A 13,704-nucleotide genomic window follows, 5' to 3' on the forward strand; every position below is an offset into this window, starting at 1 on the left:
CGATATGGTATTAAAGACAAGTGAACTGATGGACTGAACTGAAGGTCCAACACAATCCATCCATTCATTTCTTATCGTGTTTGTCCTCATTAATGTTGCTGGAGAGCTGGAGCCTATCCAAGCAAACTTTGTTAAGGGTGAGAGGCAGACTCCACCCTGGACTGGTGACTGGCTAATCGCAGGGCACACAAAGGTTATTCCACATATGGACGATTTAGAGAACTTCAATTAACCTAAAAATGTTTAATTAACCTAAAAATGTTTGTATGTGTGATCTGTGAGGCGGATATACTAACCACAATCTGGTTTTAAATTGTTTGATTTTAAAACATTTTATTCCCATTAGAAATGAGAGAAATGAGTGGCACATTCAAATGGAGAAAATCCACGTTAGTAAGGAATGATCGCTCATGTTAACATCTTACCATCATCCAGCGTGATGTCTTGTAGGCCTATCGAGCGGAAGGTAGGCTCCCTATCCTCCGGCTCTTCCTTGATGTTCAGCCTCTCCACCTCCGATGTGAAGGGCCCCTGCGGGCTCAGCGGGTGCACCAAAGGCCCTGCGGCAGTCGGGGACAAGCCGGCCATAACCGGGCTCGCCGCCTGAGGAGAAGGCTGTCCTGAATGCGGATGCTGCAAGGGACCCAAGGGACTGTTACCTGGCGAAGAGGAAGTGGGAGACTGGTAGGGCAGCGAGTGGAGCTGTGGGGAAGAAGGCCCGGAGTGGGCTGACGGGATCATATGAGGAGGAGGGGCAGTAGACGGCGTGGGGCAGGAGGCTGAGCGTTGACTCACAGGGTGGTAGCCCATGGCCCGTTGCAGCTGGGACGAGTGGGGCCCCACCAGTGGGTGGCCAGTAGGTGAGGGCACCTGAGGGGGATTTGGGGAGCAGTGGTAGCCTCCCAGCGTGTGAAGGTGAGGGGACGAGGGGGCCAGAAGGGGTTGGTGGCTCTGCGGAGAACCCGCGATGGGGCCTGACGACACGGGCGTTGACGGGGACGAGCAAGGGGAGGAGGAATACACCATCCCCATGCCCAGCGGGTGTGACGCGGCACTGGGACTGTGCTGGAAAGGCATCCTGTCATAGCTCTGAGGAGAAAGGCTGGACTGGCCGTTGAAGGACAGGCTGTGAGCGTGACTCTGGTTGCGCTGCATGGGCTGGTACGAGGCCCGCGAGGGCGAGGAGGAGGCAGGAAGGGGGACGGGAGAGGAGCTCGGATGGAACGTCATGTGGCAGTCGGTGGGAGCGTGGCGCAAACTGTGACCCTGGAGGTGAGGCAGGTGCTGGAAGGACGGGGAGCCCATGGAAGGGCAGGGAGCCTGCAGGGGCAGCCGGACGGGTCCCGAGCCTGAGGCCAGCCCGTGCGGGGAGGTGGACAGAAGGTTATCCGATGGGTGGCCCTGATCATGGGAAGGCATCTGAGGGCGCACCAGAATGGCAGCGTGTGTGAGGGGCATGGACATGGCGGGTACGGCGGGATGGTCCAGCTCATCCCTGTGCTCCTGTTTCACCATCACTAAAGAGAAGACGAGAGAAGAAAAGAGATCCATCAATTCACTGCACAATGTATTTTACAGAAATGCAGCAAACACAGTTTCTGGTTTTATTTAATACGTGTACTGTCTGTCTTCCCCAAAGTGTTTTTCTCCCCAGATTAATATCGAGAAATATTCCCAGATTTTACATTTTCACAATAAACAGAACATCATACTGTACCCAATTGTGATTTTTTTTTTCTTTGTTCAGCTCCGAATCAGAGGGCAAGCATATGCTGCCGGTCAGTCTGGACGGCATCACGTGAAATGCTATGTGACAAGCTGAATGCCTAAATGCCCCCCAGCACGGACCAGAGCGACAGAACAAACGAGTTCATTGATCCCACGCCCTCGACTCACCCCATCACGCCTCCGGGATGCGGGGACGACGGGTTAAATAAAATAAATAAATAAAAATGCTAAAAGGGATTTACTGCCAGTGAATCCACAGAAATATGAGATGGTAGATGTGTATAAATTAATTATTTTTTGGCGGGTCTTCTGAACTATTTAAGCAGTCAAAAAATTTGGAATTGATCCTAAAATCCAGAAGACAATGCAGGGACAAGTTGGGGGTTCAAATCCAGGCTATGGATTCTTTCTTGCTTGTTTGGAATTTCTCCAGGTACTCTGGGGGGACAACTAATGCATTTTTTTGTTTTTGTTTTGTGTAGTTCTTCATTTTTCAATCCTGAAGTTGTAATCTAATTTGTTTCACAAGAAACAAGTCATTATGCTGGGAGAATTAAGTCTTAATTTTATGAGCATAAAACTGCTTCTTCAAAGAAAAAAACATGTATTTTTCCAAGAAATCGTGATGATAATATTAATGTAACAAGGAAAAAGAACACATTTTACTCTCATAATTCTAATTATTTGGAGGGGTGATGTCTGCATTTCAAGACGCTAAAGTATTTTTTTTTTCCAAGTTGTAATTTCAAATTGTAAAATCACTATTTTTGATTTATTTATTTATTTTTTTAAATACATAATCCAAAGAAGTTATGATCGTCATAACAATCTGATGCTGGTGCGAAGACTTGGACTACAACGTGATAAAAAAAATAAAACCTAAAAACAAAACACCTTGTTTCTATCAGCAAATCTCTTTATGTCCGACGTGACTTTGTAAAACAGACTAAATCAGTAATAACAGGACCGGATAAATTAATTCAATTCCAATTACCAGCATCACTTTGGGATAGTGCATGACTAATTCTTTAGCATGTGGTGTGTGCTAAAGGGATCGTTACGACCCCGACCACAACAAGACACGACTTATTAGAAGACCACCAGCTCCGACACACACACCCACACACGCATCCGCACACAATGAAGCACGTCTGCGGTGCCTCTGATGGTGTCAGCAAACCTGCTTTTTCGAACAAACAGAGCAGGGTTTACTCTGCTGTGCTGTCATTGGCTGCTCCAAACTGTCAAAAGGGAACAGGAACAGAAACCGCCTGAGTGGGTGTGCTCACAAATAGAGAGAGCAGCTGGGTGAAGGGACACACACACACACACACACACATCAGGAGACGCTAAAATGATTGCATTAGACACTCATGAACCTCCGTTGTACAAAATCAACTGTGAGCAGGTGTTTGTGCCGTTGTGGTACTCCACTGCGTCACAGTCAGGTTCTTTAGACTGACGAAATGGGTTCGTGAGACAATAATGTGCTGTCATCTGAAATGCACTCTATAAATATTAGCGTGGGGGGAAAACAGGAAGCAACAAACAAAAAGGAATGCATCATGTGTGTGCATAAATGCCCTGTAATTCCTTAATTGGTTAAACAGCGATTAGAAATAGCAACATGTACAAATAATAGATTCCTAATAATAGTCCAGGAGTAATGATAATAAATGTTTTCTTCACCTCACCTGAAACGTAAGTAAAGCGCTGGGATTGGCTCCTTTTCCGTTTTCCATTGCACACGTAAAACTGCACTTGCACAGCCGAGCTCACGGTCTTACTGTGGTAAGGAGGGACTTCCACAACAATGCACGACTGTGTGAAAAGCAAAACAGTTCACATTATTTCTATGCACCAAAAATTTGCTGTATATTGGAACCTCAACTTTGGAGTTCCACCATGCAATGGCACATTTTGGTGCACCTCACTTCAGCCAAACGGGGCTTTGAATTTTGTCATCCATCCATTTTCCATTGCACTTTGCTCGCAAGAGAAATAGCGCCTACAGCTGACCGGGTGAAAGGTCGAGCACACCCTGGACTAAATGTCAGTCACAGGTTTTGGCTTTTTATTTTCTCCGACACGTTTTCAGTGTTTGAGTGACATGATTCTGTTTAACCTTGGTTAGCATTCTTGATATTGATCAGGCTTGTGTTGTGCATGCAGTGCATCTGTGGTTGTTGTTTGGCAACAAGTAGTGCTGAGTGAAGATGTAGACTGCTGAATTAGCTTGCCACACCAACAAAAGCAGTCTTGTTTGGGCAATAATTTGTGTTGAGACCATAAAACGGTTAAAGGTGATAAATTCTTACAAAATTCATCTGAATGAGAAATTTTACATCGACTGGAAAGCAAATTATTGGTTGACCAGATTGTGCTCCACCCTAGCGGTTCCACTCAATTTCCAATAACGGTAACTAAAAGAGTACTCACGCCTTGACTTTTCTCCCGGATGATTTTGGCCTCCACTTCCCACTGTGGCCGCCCATCTACAAGACAGTTGAGAAAAGAAAAACAACTCTTACCATCTGCACAATCGAAAGGGGCAAAGCACCCACAGGATTTGTTATTGACGAGCAACGTGTCCTCCTTTTAGAGACTCAGAAGCCACCTGGAGAAAATCTTAGTCGTGGCGACTTAACCACAATCAAATGTCCAAATAATCCCTCCTATTTGTCTTTGCCTGGCTGACATTTTAAAGAGCGCAGTGGAATCACTGTATTTATTTTAACTGCTGAAAAACATCCTTTGCCGTTTTCCTATGTTGGATCTAATTATTTGGCCAAGCATCGTAGGGAACACTGACAGGCTCTCGTGGTTGGAAGACACTGCAGCCATTGACTGAAAGTTTATTTTTCTGGCTACGCTTAGCACAGAATGTAGCTCTCAGCTACATTATTTGAAGTTTGTGTTCTAATGATGTCACTACAATCTGCACCTGCATAGTGTCTCCCCCTGAAGACCAAAAGGGTTCCCTCATAATTCCCACCATAGACATCTGGGTTTGCAGAAAGGGTGAGTCTTTGAGTGCACGCTCTAATCTCAGGAACATTTTTAGGCTTTTCACTTTTCTGTAGCATTAAATCTAACCTGGAGCTGTAATCCAACCGAAGAACCAAAATGTGGTAATGCAGTAGGCAGTCACATATCCACTGAGAGAGACGGAGAGACATTTCCTTTCCCGATGAAGAAATGACCTTGAATGTCTTGGCAGCTGACAGCAGCGCATTATTGCAACGCGTCTTGTTGACATTCAACAGGCTGGAGCAAGGGCCCCACATGCTCCCTCACACAACAAGCACCAACAAGAAGCTCATACCATGCTAAGACAATCACTTGGATCGGGCAGACAGCAGACTCAGAAGGGAGAATGAAGGTGCAACTTCTGTGCCAGATGACCCCCCCCCCCCAAAAAAAAGGCTTTTACTAGTGGAAAACAGTGTTGAGTAGCAATTTAGCGCATGTGTGTCCGTCGCTGCTCCGGTGGAGAGCAATTACTGCTTCGCCTTATTTGTATACACTTTCATCCTTGTAAAGTTGATATACTTTATTTAATCTTAACTTGAATGTATGATGAAGTGTGGTTCTTGTACTATTCAATACTAAATAAATACGAAAGAAATACCGGACAATTACATGAACTGTATATCAATGCTGTCAAATACCAAATAAAAACATTCTATTGCTAAATAAATAATTGGCCTGGACTTGGTATCAGATCCACAAAGTCTAAAGCTGGGACTTCTACTCTCAAAGACTTGGCCTGGATTTTTGTCTTGACCGGCAAAAGTCTTTGTCTGGATGCAGTTTCAGCTTCTCAAACTCTTGTCTTGGACGCGCTCTGAGCTCCACAAAGTCTTGGTTTGAACTCTTCTCAACTCCTCAATGTCTTGGTCTGGACTTGGTCTTGACTTCTCAAAGTCTTAATTTGGATTTGGTCGTGAAAAAGCTGATTTCTGTTTCTTTTCCTAGTCGGATCACATGTGCTTGGAGGTTAGGGATCACTGTCAGACGGAAGCCATTTACGGAACCATCCTATAATCACACAACTACTGTTGTTTTTCAGTCAGGGAAAATGGAAAAATATCACTCACTGCCTTCCATTCGTTCTTATTTCTTCCATTGCTCCAATTACTCTAATCAGTGCCTTAAAGCGAGCAGATTAGTTGAGATGAAGCGGATCGTTTAAACAAACCCCAATCATCATCATCATCTTCCATTCCCTCTTGGTTCATAGTCGTTCTGCCTTCTTTTTTTCATGCACAGTGGAACCCAGGTTTATCTCATCTCCGAGGATTCCCTTTGCTGCTGTGTTTTTGGACTTGACCGCTCAACCACGCTGCAGCTCTATGCCATGCTTCACCGCATACCCCTCAAAGAGCTCAAGACATTCCTCTGGGCTTTATTCCACACAAAGATCTTTGCACGGGTATCCCACTCACACCACTTTACGTTCCGCCATGTGTGAACTTGATTTTAACACAGCAGAACAATAGTAGTTGGGGCAGGTAGTGACTGGCTCAGCGAATGCTTTCCATTTTTATTCTCAATATGACGCCTATTGTGTTGATTTGATTGTGAAGAGAAAGTAATAGAAAGAGAATTCCTTTCTCCCTACTGCATTAGCTACAACAAATTTAATGAGTCATTTAATCAGCTCATTAACAAAAAGAAGGGAATTCAAAAATGAATCATGGAATATTTTTACTTCTAAAACCTGCGTTATTTTAGTTTCATTCAAACTCCAGTCATTTTTCTTCAGAAAACACTACCAAAATATCACCAAAAAAGGCTCTTACCAGGGCCTTTCTCCAAGAAGATGACCTTGGACTCTGGAAAGAAGTTGCTCCCTGTGATGGCCATTTCCTCTCCCCCACTGACCAGACAGCTGGTCAGACTGGATTTGTCAACCTGGGGCAGCTCTTGAGCCGAACGCTGGGCTGGGGGAGACGCAGCAGACGTTACGGACAAATGAGAGATTGCTAAGTCGTCTTTGTTCACATATACAGAAGAATATGTCGAGTATATTAAGACTTTTTGTTATAGTTCAGCTTGGTTCCCCATTGTATGGTTTGAAATGGGCAGACGGCGCAGGGCCGAGTGCGGTACAGTGCAATCTTGCCCATATTTGGCACTGGTTGCTAAGCAATAGAATATGAAAGAACCTTGTGCCTTTTCCGGATTGTTTGGAACTATGTAGCTATGCAATATAGATTTGTCACAGTTATATGACGGAAAGTCCTGACGTTGCTTATAATACGGACGCGACGATGAAACGAGCAACAGCTGAAAGAGAGGTATGAGTCTCCCCTCTAGAATACTCTCTAGCCGTTGACATTCTGAAATCACTCTGCCACTATCTCTATTGGATGTGCTAAGATGGCATCACAGAGCACTACGCGCAAAGTGAACAGTTTTCAGTGCAACTGTGTAGCTAGGAGAAAAGGTGACTTTCAATTAATGTCAATGAGAGAAATGTGTTTGATCGTGCGAGTGTGCATTTGCGACTCACAGCATTCTACAGGAATGGAGGCGGCCTGCAGCGACAGAACCTTCCCGTTCGGCTGCGGGATGTGAACTCGGAACACCACGCGTACGCGTGTGTTCTTCCTTCCTATGTCGGTCTCCCCCTTCCGAAGTTCAATGTCTGAGTTCCGTAGCTTGAGGATGCCCGCACAGTCGATACTGCGGGAAGAGGAAGGGAAAGTAGTTGGCAGTAAATTGTGAAAGTCAGAGAAAACCAAATACATGCACAGCAGGGTTTTGGAAGAATCATATTAAATTTAAAATGTTAAATAAATGGGAAAGTTCGGACCACATCCTTTCCAGTTAAATCCAATGTAAACAAACCAAGAAAGGCCTTATGCAAATATGATCATGATGCAGAATCTTAAATAGTTACAAAGTTTACTTCTATTTGGTGTTCACCACTTCATGTTGGTTTAAATTAAAAATACATAAAAGTTTACATTAGAAGAAGCCGTAAACCCATAAACAGGGTTGGACTTCCCTCATGGCGGGAAGCTCGTAAATGAAAAATGCAACGTGGAAATACTTGTGACATGTACCAGGCGGACATGTGGTTTTCAGGAAGGAGAGGAATTTCAAGAACTTTGGTGCTGGTGATCACAATCTCCTGGCTGGCCGTAGCCACGGTTTTGCCGGTGATGCGGTGGACTTGGTAAAAAGCATGCGGCCTCAAGTAACGGTCATCTGCTGTTCCAATGAACATCTGCAGGTTGACAGGCTTCTCGTTGTAGCCAACAAGCTGAAACATGACAGAAAACGGAATCACATGTGAGTCCAGCTGTAAAGTGTGAACAAAGAAACATTCAGCTGTCTGACTTTTGTATGGGATGGATTTTCAAATGTCTGCTCAAGGTTGTTACAGTTCTGGCAAAGGCACTGGAGATTCAGCTGCCTTTTTGACATTCTATGATTCAAACTGATGATTCACTTCATAGGCCTCAATAATTTTTCCTATTCTACACCTGGCGCAGGAGATGTTAATGTATGGTAAAGCACAATATTACATTTAGAATCCGAAGAAATACAGTTCAATCAATGTTTCTCTCTACCATAGCAACAACAAAGTTTACAACGTTAACTAGACCTCCACCAAGGCTGAACCCATCCTAAACATGTGGACCTTATTCTTTTGATTGAAAACAATCACATAGACCAGGCGTGGGCAAACTACGACCCAGGGGCCACATGCGGCCCGTTAAACGTTTTAATCCGGCCCGCCGAACTTGAAAAAAATTAAATGAATAAACCTTGTTAATGTTTTATTTTCTAAATACTGTGATGTGTCAAAGACATCTGTATTGTTGTAATGCTTTTGTTCACTTTCATTTAAAATTAAATGATTTTGTCTCTAATGAGGTGAGATTACCAAAACACTCCATCCATCTGCTCCTGGTCTGGCCCCTCCGTCATATTTTAGAAGCCATTGTGGCACGCGGCGCACTATTTGCAATTCGTCATGAATGACTTTTTGCTCAGCAGACAGTGCCAGTGTGCGACAGACATTGGATGCAAAGTTTATTGAAAAAAAATTTGGTTCAATCCAAATTCTGCATCCTTAAGGTGTTCAACTTTGGAGGCTCCACTCCAGTATAAGTTGAAGACGCAGGTAGACAAAATAGTTTTCAGTCTTTCAAGTTGCGCTTTTAGTGTCAAGGCTGTAAGCAGAGTACCAGCTCAAGTTTATATGACAAGAAGAGAAAATTGCCTGCAATAATGTTGTCGTCCTTTTCAAATCCAGTATCTAACGCCTGCCAAGTTTGCTGGCTTCGCACACGGCAAGCAGCTGCTTCCCCCATTTGTCGTGAGAGTTGGCACCCCCGGTTTCCACTCAAGACAGGTGAGATATTTGATGGCGGAAAGTGTTGCGTGTCTGGTAAAGTTGAGGGCAAGATGGAAATGAGAGCAGGACCTTATTCTGAAAGTCAGAAGCCGCACAATCCCACTACTGTTGAAATGTTGTGCTTGGCAGACTCGGTGACGGCAGGATGGCACCCCCGCTCGCATTTGCACGTCCTGTACTGCCCTCATAGGCCCCCCCCCCCCCCCCCCACCTAACCCCAGTTTAGATGGAGGGCAGCTCTTTGAGAACAAGGTCTTTCAGTGCTGTTTGTACCCTGGGAACTGCCAAGCCTCAACCGAACTGCAGCTGGTTACTGACCCCATGTTCTTCTAAGCTTTGCGTCACACGCCACCGCGCCAACGCTCGGTCCAATATTGTGGTAACTGGAGGGAGAGCAAGTGGGATTTGTCACATGCTGTTCCAAAACAAACCTGAGTGAAAAGGCTTGTGTGAATAGTCATGATCATACTTTGAACTAGATTGACCTATGTGAATAAGACATGCTTAATCAAAAGGCAATTCATTACTCATCACAATGCTCCCTGGGACAAAGATGGGCAACTTAAATGCTGGAGCAGGCCATGATTTTTAATCCGTGCTACTCCGGTGGTCACATAGGTCCATTCGCTTCCTAATGAGATGCATGACAAAAACAAATATGGACAAAGCAATGTTACCTCTAAGATGAGCATGTGAGCAAATACGCACTTTTCTTATCCTCTCAGCACAAACGATGGTGCAGATGTGCACCACACACACATTATATTTCTACACTCATTCCTTCTTCTCCACAAAAGTTTGATCTATAAACAGGACATACACCATTCCCTCTTCCCTTCGTTTGCACACTCAGTTGATCTACTATATTTTACTTTGAAGCATACATTGACACACTCACACTCATGACCGACAAGACGCTGCAGGCGACACGTGGAACGCTCCATTCAGGAAGTCCAAACATGGGAATGTTCAGATGCATGGAAAATTAGGAAATTTGGGATGAAATATGTGCAAAATAGGTGCTCTTCAAATATTTCATTTTTGATATGACTTTTTTCAAGCTCGACAAAGGGTTTGAAGCAAACAAAAACAAAAAAATTTTCTCCCCAGGTCAAAGCACAAAAAATACCATTCAAAGATGGCACAAAACTACTGAACAAGAAACCGACATCAAGGGAAAGAACTCCTTTTGTCACTTTAATCAGCTCATTCAAAATGTTAATATTACTGCGTTACTATTGGGTCCAAATGTGCAAAAAAATATTGGGCCAACTCAACTCACCTGTATTTTTAAAGCACTTTAAGACAACCAATACTGTATACAAACTGCTGTACATGGTGCAAAAGTAAGTCCCACACCAACAAGCAATAAAACGAATTAATAATGAAGGCAGTAAAAAGCACAAAAACAGTTAAACCAAAAAAGGAGCCTGATGCCGAGTCAAAAGCTATAATTTGTATATTTTCCCATTTTTCCGTGATGTTTCTTCCCCATTTGTCCCTGCGTTCCATGGAAAACTAATATTGAATGTTTAACACTGTTTTCTTGAATTTATTGGGTTTGGGGGGGGGGGACAATTTTTTTAATCAAGGGGCATGCGGTCTGCAGGTCATCAGTTTCCCATCCCCTCCCTAGTAGGCATATATTATTTGCATGGAATTTTGGGAATTAATACGATGCGTTCTCTAAAGTGTTATACATAGTCCATGTAGCTATTTCTTGAATTGCCCTCTCTCAGAATTCACATGCTATTTAAAAGGGAAACTCTTAAATAATCATTCCTTAAAAAAGACACAATTAACCGCAACAAGAAACTTGAATGCAAATCACAGTGTGATGTTATCTTTATCCCAAAGCGATGACATTTTAAGAATTCAAACGGATTTGCGTTAAGCCCAGATATTGCTGCTCAACAGGAAATACACAGCAAAACCTCTATTGATCTTTTTTTCTTTTTTTTTTTGGCACCACTTAAATCAATTCATTTGCTAAAAGTGTTTCAATTAGAACTACAAATTTCCATGCCCTCGGCTTTGTTGTGAAGCAAAGACCCAAGAGATGTTTATAAAGATTCTGTGTACTTTACAAAATGTTTTCATTGTGCTCCTCAAAGGAAGCATGACGGGATAAACACGACTGACTACGCATTCATGAGTGTGCTGAGTTTACGCTAAAGCTTACAGTCAATTCGAGTATTACAAAAAACAGTCAAACAGACACCACAGAATCCCATTCCCCGTTGTAAAATACAGTATCTGCCACTCGAAAAGTATTCGGAAGGAAATGACACTAAGGAGCAGCATGTGGCCTCCATAATAACTGGTAATAGGCTCATCTCTGGCCACCACATTCAATCTTAAGCGCCACATGAAAGCATAAATCATGCTAGTAACAAGCTAACAGGTCATTAGCACCCCGGTCTGAATGATCCATGAGTATAAATGACACCATTTTTACATTCAGAAAACCACACGGTCGCACTTGTTTTACCCAGGTGGTCGGCGCTTGCTCATGAACCAAACCATTTATTTGAAGCAACAGCACATGTGCCGCAGACAGTATAAAATGAGTTCAGAGTTGTGGAAAGACAAGAACTAAAACTAAAAACTCATAAAATTTGTTGTATGTGATGAGGGCCCAGTACCGGCTGAAATGTAAAGCCAGTTAGAAACTCTGCTCCTGAAGCTCAAAATACACGCATCATGTCCTCCGTCCACAATGGCAGTAGGGTTTTTTTTTACTCTTCTGAGCTTTATGATTTGGTATGGTGTGTTGACAAAAACACACTTAGCCAGTCAGGGTTTCTTTCCAAGCCAGCAGGAAACTGTGATGAGGGCCACAAAAATGGCCCCTTTCATGTTGGCATGACGCTTAACAATCGCCACACAGATGGACTATTTTAGTCGCTCCCCCAAATGTGCAAGCGTTTCTAAAAAGCCGATCATATTCAATTCATGTGTTCTTTGATTCAATAATTAGAATTAGTTCTGAAAAAAATGCAAGGGGCGGTTTAAATATCAACGGCCAGGAGCCACAAAACTGTCTCTGTTAACACCAAAATGAACACGCGAGCCATAAAGCGAGCGTAGCTGGAAGAATAACATTTAGTTTAACAGCAAGAGCTCAAGCGCGGTTGCGTCGCTCGTGGGGGTAAAGCTACATTAAGGTGATAAAAAAACCAAAAAAACAAGAAAAAGACTGACACATTTTTGCACAACTTAATTTTCACCCAAACCATACAAATTTGCAGCATATTATGTGAAACCTCCACGATCTCATGTTCCGCTGTTACGCAATATATTTGGCGCTATTATGATTATGACGACAAACTATGAGCATGGAGACAAGTTCGGAATTCGAGTGGGTCCCAAAGTCTAAACAGCGCCCAAAAACTTGCTCGAGACAGTTGCACCATGTTCGAACGCATGCTGGTGTGCTGATGTGTGTATCAAATTGGGACAGCCCGTAAAAGACATCAGACGTGGTAAAGACACTCGGCAACGTCTTTTATGACATGGACTATTTTAGTCCAAACATTTGCCTTCAGCCTTCAGATATTTATGCGCCAAATGGAAAATCTAGCCTAGTTTGGACTTGGCCCGTGTTAATTTTAGACCTTGTGCAAGTCATCTGCCACTAGCGGGTCCGGCTTGAACACAATGTGTTTATGAAACAACAAGAAGACGAATGGCGGTCTAAGCGCTCCTCACCGTGGGGTGGGGGTAAACACGTAAACGAGGGGTTGTGGTAGAGGATACATCTCGACAACAAAAAATACAACACATGCACTCTTGACTTGACTCACATTCCAGAGTCACCCCCGAAATCTGTGCAGAGTGTGAAATACCGCAGGAGGGTGGTCTCGGCACTTTTAACTCATCTTCTGTGGCCATCAACAGCAAACTGTATAGATTTTGCTAGTGGGTCAGCAAGAAACTGGATCTTAAAAAAAAGATCACTTTTATAATAAACGCCACTACCAGCCGAGTAAAAAAAAAAAAAGGATCTTTGACGTCTTTAGCCGTCATTGGTATTAAATGAGTTAACCAAAAGTAACCGCTGCTGCTGCCTATGACTAGACTGGATTTGGGCTGGGGATGAACTCTCTCCCCTAAAATAAAACAGCTGGATACAGTTACATATCCAGCTCCCACTCAATAAAGTCCCCATTTATTTTTGGCCTTCATCTGTTCCACTGGTCCAGTAAATAAGGGCAACAAGCACGGGGGCAAAAACATCTTCCAGCACTGCGTGTAAACATGAAATTGTACACGCAGCAAAGATGTGTTCAAGGTAATACCTGGCCTAAACCGAAATTGGGTTTCCATTTCCGTGTATGTGTTAGTCAAAGTCGAACGCTCTTGAAGGGCATTTAATTTGGAATTCAAATTGAATAAGCATCATATAGGACTTCATTTGTGGATACTTCAAAAAGATTTCAGGGAATGAACTAACTGAGCACGTTTTGTTTTCCCTTTTAGTTTGTTTGACTTTATTTAAGAGCAAAATCAGCCTCAGCAATACAATAATATAACAATAAGTCATTCACTCTTTGTTTGTTGTTTTCATGTTTTAAACTTCATTTTACATTTTATTCCAA

The 13,704-nt window shown here is 43.3% G+C and overlaps 1 protein-coding gene across 1 annotated transcript in view; it reads right to left on the bottom strand.

The window, feature by feature from the left end:
* Window positions 1–13,704, bottom strand: part of nfatc3a (nuclear factor of activated T cells 3a) — a 52,453-nt gene that overhangs the window by 12,952 nt on the left and 25,797 nt on the right. Inside the window, exons 4-9 of the mRNA XM_088295700.1 lie at window positions 7,803–8,002; window positions 7,247–7,419; window positions 6,534–6,674; window positions 4,168–4,223; window positions 3,423–3,549; window positions 426–1,517 (exon numbers count right to left, since the gene is read on the bottom strand). Coding sequence (XP_088151826.1) covers window positions 426–1,517; window positions 3,423–3,549; window positions 4,168–4,223; window positions 6,534–6,674; window positions 7,247–7,419; window positions 7,803–8,002 — 1,789 coding nt within the window. The remainder of the gene's footprint in view (window positions 1–425; window positions 1,518–3,422; window positions 3,550–4,167; window positions 4,224–6,533; window positions 6,675–7,246; window positions 7,420–7,802; window positions 8,003–13,704) is intronic.

Source organism: Idiotropiscis lumnitzeri, chromosome 5 (assembly GCF_059441095.1).
Source record: "Idiotropiscis lumnitzeri isolate Australia: NSW breed Sydney's pygmy pipehorse chromosome 5, RoL_Ilum_1.0, whole genome shotgun sequence".
Taxonomy (NCBI): Eukaryota; Metazoa; Chordata; class Actinopteri; order Syngnathiformes; family Syngnathidae; genus Idiotropiscis; species Idiotropiscis lumnitzeri.